Source organism: Brachyistius frenatus, unplaced genomic scaffold (genome assembly GCF_029030835.1).
Source record: "Brachyistius frenatus isolate BFR_SWC_R1_liver_20210118 unplaced genomic scaffold, ASM2903083v1 Contig_198, whole genome shotgun sequence".
Lineage (NCBI taxonomy): Eukaryota > Metazoa > Chordata > Actinopteri > Embiotocidae > Brachyistius > Brachyistius frenatus.
The window spans coordinates 610391-622498 of NW_027210797.1; the positions used below are offsets into that span (position 1 = coordinate 610391).

At 38.0% G+C, this 12108-nt stretch overlaps 1 protein-coding gene across 1 annotated transcript in view; it reads left to right on the plus strand.

Moving 5' to 3' along the window:
- The window catches only part of LOC138632892 (copine-9-like), a 91321-nt gene that overhangs the window by 15819 nt on the left and 63394 nt on the right, over positions 1–12108 (plus strand). The window contains exon 3 of the mRNA XM_069718768.1: positions 7693–7739. Coding sequence (XP_069574869.1) covers positions 7693–7739 — 47 coding nt within the window. The remainder of the gene's footprint in view (positions 1–7692; positions 7740–12108) is intronic.

Sequence of the window (12108 nt, forward strand, 5' to 3'; positions counted from 1 at the left end):
GCACACAAGGGACGAGGTCAAAACCAATATTGAATGGCTGTGATCTTCGGGCCTTCAGGCTGTACTGCATTAAAAACAGACAACATTCTGTTGTGAAAATCATAGTCTGGGCTAAGAAACACTTCTGAAAAACATTGTCTGTGAACACAGTTCATCGCTGCTCCACAAATGCTGGATAAAACTCTACCATGCAAAGAAGAAACCAAATAGACATGATCCACCTTCTCTGGGTCCGAGCACATTTAACATGGACTGAGACAAAGTGGAGAACTGTCCTGTGGGCTGACAAATGCATTTATTTGATTCTTTTTGGAAATAATGGAGGCTGCATCCTCCAGGCTAAAGAGGAGAGGGACCATCCAGCTTGTTATCAGTGCTCAATTAAAAAGCCAGCATCTGTGATGGTATAGGGATGCATTAGTGCACATGGCATGGGTAGCATGCACATGTGGGAAGGAACCATGAATACTGAACACAGGTTACAGGTTTATATACAGGTTTTGGAGCAGCATATGCTGCCACCCAGATGTCTATTTCAGAGAAGGCCTTGCTTATTTCAGCAAAACGATGCCAAACTGCATTGTGTATGTATTATAACTGCATGGCTCTCTAGTAGAAGAGTCCGGGTGCTAAACTGGCCTGCCTGCAGCCCAGACCTGTCTCCCATTTAAAAAATGTGACGCATGATAAAATGACAAATACGACAAAGTAGACTGCGAACTGTATGGCTGAAATCCTATCTCAGGCAAGAACGGGACAACATTTGACTTCCAAAACTCCAGCAACTGGTCTCCTTAGTTCCCTAATGTTTACAGAGTGTTGTAAAAAGAATGAAGTGATGCAAAACAGTGGTAAACATGCCCTGTCACTGTTTTTGAAATGTTTTGATGCCATGAAATTCAAGATAAGTTTATATTTTTCATAAAACAAAAAAAGTTTTTGGTTTCAACATTTGATATGTTGTCTTTGGTGTATTTGCAATTAAATAGGGGTTTACATGATTTGCAAATCACTGCATTCTGTTTTTATTTACATTTTAAACAGCTTTTTTAAAAACAGGGTTGTACTTGCGGGTGAGGTGTAGGATAGAAAACAAGTTTGGTGGCCACAGCAGTGGAGTCACAAATAAAGGAAATGCTGCTAGTGGCAATATGTTGCTGCTGTAATGATAGCAGTGGCGCCGCGGGAGCTGTGTTCGCTACATATGAAAGCATAACCGTGTTCACTGCATTTCTTTTACACACAAAAATTACACTGCATTATTAGAATATTTTTTTCTTTAAACGGATGCTCTGTTCTGCAATTGTTTAATGCTCTTCTTTGAAGTTATCTTGGATTTCTACAGCCGATTGTGATCATTTAATCAGTTTGCCACGTGAACATGACGTGGTGACTACACTTAGACTTTATATTGGGGAAAGGCAAGGAAGACTTCCCTGTTTTCTGCCACCTGCCACATCCCAGCATCATCCTGTATTATAACAGCTGCAGTGCTGCACAACTGACCACAAGAATCAGACCAGCCCTCTCTGTACTCCGGGGGTGGAGAATGGGATGATGAGATGGCACTGAAGAAATATTGAGTGGAATTTTATTGAAGATTTTAGTTGGAATATATTTTTTACAATTAAAAAGTGCCCGTGGAATAGTAATGTGTGATATGAAGTCAAATTAAATGTGAGAGGCATCATTATTCAAATAATATTATGATAAAATGACTCGCATTTCATTTCTACCTCATCATCTGTGTCCCCATTTTCCTGTCTCCAAAATGTTCACAGGCATGGGTCAGAGTATCCATACATGTATACACACTCCTTCGTCAATGTTGCTTGTATAAATCCCAACTTTTGCATGAGGAGTGGCATACGCATTTTTCAGGCCTCGGTTTGTGTGTCCATAATAGTTATAGATGAGGCTCCTGATACACATAACTTAGATAAAACACATAACTGAGGTTAACATTCACAAAACAGTGGTGAGTGAACGCTATTTAGACATGTAACTTAAAAAAAACATTTGACACGTGACTGTTCATAATATGTAACGTACGTGTGTTTGTATATAGTACAATCCCTGGGGGTGCTTGTGATGTTACTCGTCAGTGAGTGTAAGTGTTTCTCTTGCACATATGAAGGAGCCTTAGACCTCAGTGTCAAAGCACATGCAGTGTACAAGAAAACAAATGTATTGAGCTTGAGAGCTTGTGCAGCTTCTTGCTCGAGACAACAAAGTTCAAGTCAAGTCAAAAGAAATCAGGTGTACAGCACGGCCTTTTAAACTTTAAATCTCCCTTAAGTCCTAAGTAATTATCAAATGTCAGTCTATGAATTTGAATCTCTTTCGTTAATTCCAGATTTGAGAGAAAACTTTCTCCATCTTGTTTAATAATCAGCAATTGTCATAAAACCTCTACGAAGCCAAAAACATTTGCAGGTCAACTTTGTAATTATGTAAAATGTTGATTCATTTACACCAAGGTAAAAGTCAATGTAGGATGCGATAAACTGTTCTGAACACTTCCCACATTTATCATATCAGAGATTTTATGACATTAAGCACAGTGACAAGCAGAAAGGAGTTTTTCTACTGCACCTATCAGTGAGCATTTAGTATTTTTTTTTTAAAACAACGTGTGGATAATTTGAGTGGTTAATAAATAATAAATAGATCCCAACCATTATTTAGTTTGGATTTATTTACAGTGAGTAACTGTGAACTAAAAGAATCACACGCTTACACTTTCCTGCACAGAGTCAGTCATCAGGCCTGGGGTTCCTTATTGACCCATCCCATAGATTTGTCTTTCTTTTTTGGTTGGGCGTAGGTGGAAAGCCGTGATGGAGGATGATGAGGGGTCCTGAACTTCAAACCCTTCCTCCCCACTGGGGGAAAAGGGGAAGCTGGACTCACTGTGGACCGAATGCCCCCACAGCTCTTTCATGTCCCTGGTTAGAGCCCTCTATTTGACCTAGGCAACTGACCACAGCAGTACAGGGTCGATACGTGCTGATAATGTCACACAGCATTGGCAGCTACTGATAAGTGACAGAACCTGAACCATGCATGTAGATACTAAGTCAGTTTAGCACCATCAGAGTCAATAAATGGAAATATTCTGTGTTGATTCTTTATGGAATGACTGATTGTCTGCAAATGAACGACTAGTTCCACATCCATAATTTTGTGCATCAAAATGTAGAATATGAATTTATTCTCATTTAACTGGATATTTATAACATTCCATTTGTTAAAAAAACAAAAACAAAACTTCATACCACCTGCATTATAAATATACTGTATTGAACCTATGCATTAGACTGTATTGTTTCAATTAGACACACAACATTTTTGTGTTTAATGTCATATTGACCCTTTAATTCAGTATCTTACCATTAACACCTTTAGTATTAAAATGCTAATTAGCATTCACCCATAATGCCAGTAATAATAACTTCATGTAAAGTAAAATACCAGACACTAGACACTTAAGACATTTTATTTTATTTTACTATTTTCTGTAGTTTAGAACAATCCAATGACACGCAAACTTTAAAACAACAAAAAAAGCAAACAAAAAAGTTAAAACAAAGCAAACTTTTATATTTGGGATACTTCAAAGTAGCCACTGTTTTCCTATCCCAATCAGCTTCATTAGATGAAGATGTTAAGTATGCCAAACGGAAATCCAGTTTGATAATTGGCTAGCTCTCTCTCTGACTTTGTATTGACATTAGCTAGAATGGCAGCCTATCTTCACTCCCTTTTTTTTTTATTTTTTCGACGTTTTTTAGAGCAATGTGTTACAGAAACTTACTGTCTGATAACCTGCATGGTATTTCCAGAAAATGGTGCTCTAGCTCTCCTCTTCAGTATCTTCCCTCCTATGCAAACATGGAGTTCAAAAAAAAATATTGGCTGATTGGCCCCATTTTTCAGATAAAAGCAGCCTGCTAAACTATTTTCCCACTGAGTGTGGATGACTGTGTTTGCAGTCTCTGCTGGGCTCCTTCATCTGGAAATGCCTGCGAGATTAGATTTTTGATTCCAGCTATCATCTGCTCACTTCCTTTAGGCGGGCAGTGCTGACCTGGCAAAGCTCCCTGTGATGGGTTTCTCCTCGCATCGCTAATCCATCGCACACAACTTTGCTTCCACACTGAAAGCGCCCAAACTACCATCAATAGACTGCTGCTTTGAAGTTTATCTTAGATATATGAATGCTCCATGAGTTCTCTATAACCTACTTCCTACATTACAATAAGTGCTGTTTTAAAGCTGGAGTGCAGGACTTCTCCATACAAATGAACATCTGTTACATTCAAGCACCTGCTAGATTTGAGTTCACGCAGTAATAATTAAGTTTTTCCTGTCTAGATTAATCTCTCAATGTTTCAAAGTTTAGTGTGTTTCTAAATTTGGTGCCTGGTGAGACATTGCTGTGCTGCTTGGATGAATGCATACTTTTGGGCTTACTCTACGGGTTAAAGCATGCGCATCGGAGAATTCAGCCAGCCAAGGCAGGAGGAGACTGTGTTTTATGATTATTTTGGCCTATTTTTGTTCCTAATCTTAACCATATGGTTTTGCACATACTTTCATTTTCCATAAAGCACTGTGTGTAATAGACATGCCTGTTAACAAAAGTAAAACTTGCATTAGCTTCGCCTGGCTTTGTATAGGCATGAGAATAACACATTTAGTGGACAGGCGTGTCTATTACAGGCTTTGCCATGATAAAATACACTTAATGGCAGAACAGGTTTATTGGAATACATGAAATTGTAGAGGTGTACCCAGTGGCCTTTGATTGTATACAAATAAATAAATAACCATACATTTAATTGAATTAACAGTGTCTAAACAATATTTTCAGTCAGATGTGGACTGACAACTAAAGGCAGCTTGGGAATTGGCCACCACAATTTGATACATTAAATTCGAACAGACACAACATAATTCTTAAGCAAAAATCTGTTATTTTGTATTGTTTGTTTGGCTAAAATTAAAAACAATGAAAAGGTCATTTTCCAAGGTTTTTTTCCCCCTGTTTGTCTATATAGAAAGCAACAAAGTTAAATCAATGTGATGATCATTTGACACCTAATTTGCCTTTATAGCCTGCTGATATTAAATTTGAAAAAAGTCCATAGACTGCCACACAAGTTTGTTTAATATTATCTTTTATTCTCATTTACTGTTATTCACTTTTCTTTGTTTTAATGCTTACTATATTTATCACCCAAGGTTGCTTGCTGGCCTCTTTGCCCGCTCGTTGAAGTCATTTTCCTCATTTGCCTAACTTTAGCTGCAGTAAGTGGAGTAGGGACTCGGAGCCTCCATTGCACAAGAGGCACATAGGTAAAATCAGAAAAAAACTGTTGCATCTACAGACAGCGTCTGAGGCGCTCAGGGGATTTCCGTGTTTTGTAGCTTCAGAAAATAACCTGGGTTACGCTCTCCTGCTCCAAATTGCATGAGTCTCTACATGCACCGTGATCACACACCTCGCCACCCAACACCACTAACGCCCGAAAGAAACACTGCAATCCACATCTACAGAACACTTGTCGGACTACTATTCTACTGTCTGCAGTATGATCTTGAGTTTAGCCATTATATTCACTGACAACATACATCACACACAGTGTAAATGTTTCAGGAGTCCTGGCCTCCATCTGAACACTTTCTCTTTCTGTTTATCCCTCTCTCTCTCTCTCTCTCTCTGTCTCTCTCTCTCTCACACACACGCGCACGCACACGCACACACACACACACACACACACACACACACACACACACACACACACACACACACACACACACACACACACACACACACACACACACACACACACACACACACACACTCTCTCTCTTTCTACCAAATAGAATCTATCAGCCGACTGTCTTTAAATTCTCAGCCTCTTGCCTCTTTCTCTGTCGTTACTTATTCATTTAGCTTGACCCTGTTTTTCTTCCGTCTTCCTTACTCCAATCTCCCTATAGAGCAGAGAGAGTTTACTGAGTTGTTGTGGTCGACTGGCCCTCCGTCCCACCGAAGCAGAAACACAAAGCTTTCTATACACTGCCCGCCATTATCATGCTCTGCTTTGATGTGGAGAAGAGTAGGAAGAGCGGGGAGAAAAGAACGGCGGTGGAAAGAGAGGCGTCGGTAGGAGGAAAAGTGAAGAGGAAAGGAAAGGAGGACGAGTAAGGGGAGGGGGAGGGAGGAGAGAAAGAGGAGAAAAGATGAGGGGGGAGATGAGTAGGATAAGTGGAAGAGAGGGAGAGGAGCAATAAGGGAGGAAGGAGAACAGAGAAATAGCGGAAGAGTTGAAGATGTGACGAAGATAAGAGAAGGAAGGATGGGATGGCGAGGACACAAGAAATGAGGATGAAGAAAGAATAAAAAAAGGAGTGGTGGAGGACTAGAAAGAGATGAGAAACGGTAGAAGGTCGAGGACAGGAGGAGGGGGGAAGTAATAAGACTCAACCAGCGTCACCTGGAATTTTTTACTTATCCTTTTCTCCAATCTGTCAGTCTCAGCGTGATCAGATGATCTTTTTCCAGACCAATTTGAATCAAAAGCAGATTCAGTGTGCAAACTGCACAATATTCTCACAATGTTTATTATCATGTTTTTATATTTTCAATAAGAGCAATCTTACCCTTACCTTAAGCATAGTGTAGTTGCCATGTGCAGATATTGTGGGACAGTAAAAATGGAAAAAAAAAAACAGTGTAATTGTTAAGTTTGACCTCCCTTAGTGGAGTTTCACTGCCAAATTCAAATGAGTCAAACTTTGAGCTGTAAAAATAGCAACATGGAAGAAGTTTCCAGACACAAAAGTGTTTAATAAGCAAGTATAAAGCTTTTTTTGAAGTGTCTGTACTTTACTGTAATCTGAAAACGTTTTAAAGATAGAGGCAAATGGTACAGAATGAAGTTCAGGAAAGCAGCCTGGCTTTCCAAATTTCAGGAACAGCAGTTAAAAGTAATACATTTTTTTGGCTTTTGTAGCTGCGAAGTATATATTTATTTATCCGACAAAAAAAACCCACTCATTTATTTACGTATATATTGCTTAAAAACATTAGCATAACATAATTAATAACATCAGTTTGCCTTCAATAAAAAAGTCACTTTCATGTGACAAAGCATAGAAAGCTGAGAGCTTTGTTGCTTTTTGTAATTCAGCAACAATTAAGTGACCCCTTTTTTCTTATCTCTTATGTTTTAATACTATTACGCATATAATACATTTTATTCAATTAAATTAGATGGTGTGTGTTGATGTGCCCTCTGTTGTACTCATTTTCATTCAGTAAGTCAGCTTCCTCATTGCCAAAATAAGAGTTCAGTCTTTTTTTTACAACTATTATTCCTATTTCTTGAAGATAGGTTGGAATGTTTCTTCTTAAATGTAATTGTACATTTGATGAATATTCATGTTATGTGACTTTTATGACAGTTTTTCTGGCTTTACGTAGAGAGTAGTCATTTTTAAATTCACGGGGGCGTTGCAAGAGGCGGAGAGTAGATGATCATTAAAGGAAGGGCACTTTAGCTGCTTATACCAGTACTTGAGTGCATGTATAATTTTTGCTTTTGGAAGTTTTATTTGCCTTGAAATTCATTCAGTGTGAAAGTAACTATAATACATACATATATTTGTTTCTCTTCCCAGTGGTGGTGTTGTATGTACAAGGCCCGGGGACTAAGGAGTGGAGAGAGGTGAGTGAGTCATCTTGAAATCTTCAGTCCAGATGTAAATGTTTTGCTCTCAGCTCTAAAATCCAGGGTTATTGGATTTACCAACTCACTATAAACAAAACCTACATTAAGTCGACTAAATAAAAGGTCAAGTAGCTAGATGCATTAAATGAAACAACACTTTTTAAAAAATTTTTTTTTTATATGAATTCTGTTTAAAGCTATAGCTCAGTTTTTATTCGGCTAATTTAAAATATAATTTCTTTGAGTCCAGAATCTGTGAACTTTGTAATATTTTTTAACCTCGTTTCCACATGAAACACATGATCACATGTGTGACACAGGTTAACCACATGTTGCAACATTTGATAAATAAGATTACACTACACCCATGTGATCTAATGAGTCAATGTGAAATTCATGTGGTTTTTCTGTCAGGTAGTATTTAAATGACAGTATAACCTTGTTTAAAAAAAAACATTGGGACACTGTGTAAAGGATGTGATGATTTGCAAAACAAACTGGTGCACGAACCCGTATTTAAACACAGTATATAAATCCAGTGTATAGACAAACAAATGCATAAGCTCAATGCATCAATTTCTTGCCTATGCATAAACAAATCAGTGCATAAAATCATTCTATAAAACACGGAATAAACAAATCACTGCATAAACAATGTACAAACAACTGTAGTGTTAGTTCTTCCGTTGACAAAAAGTAAAAGAAAAGAAACAAAATCACATACAGTGGCTCCCAATAGCACGTTCCATTTGGTACATTCTATCAAATTAAATTGTGCTGTAATTCTAAATTGCAATAGATCCTGCTTGTACAATCCCAAGTGTACATATTGTATAAGGCCACCACTGCCATAAAGCAATACACAACAACAATAATTGTTACATTACATTTTGTACAGACATAACAATTTAAGCATATTTACCCCTTTTGAAATGAGGGAGTGTTATTTGAGGACCATATTAATCAGTTGCCAATGAAGGCGCTCCACTTCTTGTTTTGCTCACGTCATCCCCTCTGTAGTACCCTTCAGCATGGGGACAGTGCAAAGTACCATCTACTGGTTTTAGGGTGAACACTGTATTCTTTATTGTAGGTTACATACTTTTACAAAATCATTTATATACTGTTATGGTGTTATACATGGTCAGAGTTACAAAACTTGAGTTGAACGCATGTAAAAATACTCCCTGCAAGTCAAAAGCCCAGTCGTCACTGAATGCCATGTTGCCTCTACTTTTCCATCTGACTGACATGTCATCATTTATGTATACCCTTAAACAACTGTCCGTTATGTGGCCTTTGTTGCTAAGATTGTTTAGTGGGTTGTTGGCATTGTCCCCTCACGTATTTAAAATTTGGGCTCAGTTCATGCAGACATTTGATATTGACTTTGACATTTTGAGTAAACAATGAATTAGTGTGAAATCCAACTGCTACTTTTAGTCTCTGCACATCCAGAAGCATTGAGTCAATTCAATTTAATTCAGTTTTATTCCAAACGATTTCAGAGCACTTTACATAGTGAATTCCTTAAAACAGAAGCTATAGACAGAGATCCAACAATTGAACAGTTCCCCCGTGAGCAACAGCTGGAAGGAAAAAGTCCCTTTTAACAGGAAAAAAAACCTTAGACAGAACCAGATTCAGATTTTATCTTTGCAATACTGTGGGTGACCTCTAGGACAAAAACAACATACAGTATCATGTGGTAGTTAAAGAAATACAAATAGCAGAGCTTCCAGCATTCATTTATTGTTTGGGTTAATGGTCTGTATAGAACCCCTGAGTTTTATAGTTTGAAGAAAATATTAATTATGAAAACATCCTGTCTGTTTTTAATACATGCTAAATTAAGTCACCGTTGTTTTTTCCCATTACATACAAACTAAAATGATGTAGAGTATATAATATAGAGATTTCTGTTAATGCTTTGCTGAAACTTTGATAATAAATCATGTTAAATGTTACTTTAACCAACACAATGCTGCACTAACAGTATGCTAAAAATAAAACGGCTAATTCACTTCCGCCTCCCTGTAGTGGAGGATATGAAGAAATGTTTTCTCGATAGCAGCATCTCCCACCTGCGATCACAGTTTACATGAAGAGTAAACATAACAACTATTGCCTATGAATTGCCTACAGTCTTAAGTATTGAATGTCAAAATTACCACTTATAGTTATAGTAATGCACTTTAGTGGGAATTTTTTAATTTGGTTGTTATTTTGGTTGATCTTAAATTCACCTGTGGTCTTTTGTTTGCATAAGAAAGCAAGTTGCTCATGAACAGTTTAACACAATCACCCACCAAAATGGCACAACCAAAAAACAAAACAAACAACCAAAAAAAACTCCAAGAGAAAGCAAGGTCGAAAATAAGAAAACGTTTAAACAACATTCTTCATTCTCAGCGCATTTGTCATAACCCGGACAAACCGACATGTTAGAAATGGCCTTTGCTTTCTTGCAGTAAGGTCAGAACTAAGGTTGTCTGAGCAGGCATGAAGCAAAATGTGCTGTGACGGTCACACTGATCAGAGTGTTTTATGGCAAACAGAAAGTAATGAAAAAGAATAAGCCCTTCTGTGAAGCCTGAGCAGCCAAATATAGGAATTCATAAATTGGCAAAACATCTGAGATGCTCTGGGAGGTCTGCCGTGGAACACTGTGGCTGTGTGTAAATATATAGAAAACCTCATCTCCCTTTTTCTCTCCTCTTATGCCTCAGTACCTCCTGCTCTGTCTTGCAATAATATGTGCTTTGTGCCATCAACGAAAATCAGCCTCACCCCAGTGGGGATCCACACACATACACACAGATCTCAGCGTGGGTTTATCAGGAGAGGACGCTTTCATTTGAGCTGTATACACTCACACACACACACACACGCACGCACGCACGCACGCACGCACACACACACACACACACACACACACACACACACACACACACACACACACACACACACACACACACACACACACACACACACACACACACACACTGGAAAGTGGGGGTCAATGCAGCCATAGAGCAGAGTCGTTTCCAGGTAAACTGCAGTAGTAGTCACAGCTATCTGATTCCACGTGGCAGCCGGTGTTGCAATGAACAGGAATATTGACTTGTTTCTAACAAGTGAAAAACTGATAAGGCTGAAACAGCATGCAGCACTCATGCAGCAGAGTGAGAGAATTTATGTTGAAGATGTAGTATTGGAAAAAATCTGACAAATGTGCCTGATGCAGTGCCATTGCTTGCGCATTCAATTGAATATTATTTTGGTTCTTATGTCGAACATCTTGAAACTGGAACTATGCTTCGTGGCAAAATAATTTGTGCGCCATATGAAGCTTTTCCATCCCGAGTTTAATTTTTTTTTTTTTTTTTTTTTTTTAAAGATTAGAGTTACGCAATTTTCTGTTCTGTACTACTTGACTGACACATCCCTTCTGCAAATAAAGCAGTATTCTATATAATTAATACATACCTCTAATTTCTAACAAACCAAACAAAATCGGAGGAAAATTCAGTGCCAGATGCATGCATTAGAAGGTACCAGTTCACCAGAGCAACATGGCGAAAGCATTGATATCTTGCTGCATAGAACTGCACAAGCCAGTGCAATATCTACATGTTTATATATCTATGAATTTGAACTTCTAATAAAATACAGTTTATTTTCTAGCAAAGAATTAGTGACACCTGCAGGAAGTCTTGTTGGCTTACTGAAATACAATAAAATCATGTGTAGCTATTATCTTCTTCTTCTTCTTCTTCTTCTTCTTCTTCTTCTTCTTATTATTATTATTATTATTAATAATGCAGTTTACGTTTTTTGTTCATTAGCCTCTTTAATCCTCATCAATTGTCATTCTTTTTGTTGCACTTATTATCACATTTTCAGAGTACTCTTTCTCAACCTTATTACTTCTCCGGGGTTTAGTGTTTGCAGCTTGACTGACAGGAAACTGACTCAAACAGATTTCTGCTTTGGTTATAGAGGCAATACACTGTTTTAAACTTCATAGCAAGTGGCTGAGAAAAGGATAGGTTGCTCGAAATATCATAGAGCAGTAATTCCATCAGAGATTTAGAAACTGTGAGGGATTAACTTTCAAGCCTCCATCAGACACAAGACATCACACCTGGAAAATATAAAATGCCTCTTGGTTTTGTAATAAGACAAAAGTTTATCTGGGAGCATCCTAAAAATCATTTTGCTCACTGCCTCCCTCCCTGTTGAAACAGTGAGCCAGAGCTTTTTGTCCTCTCGGCATGTAATTTCTGGGAGCCTTTTGCCATTGATCACAACAGCAATTGGAGACACATGGTTTGGTTGTAGATATATTTAGCGCTGCTATTAG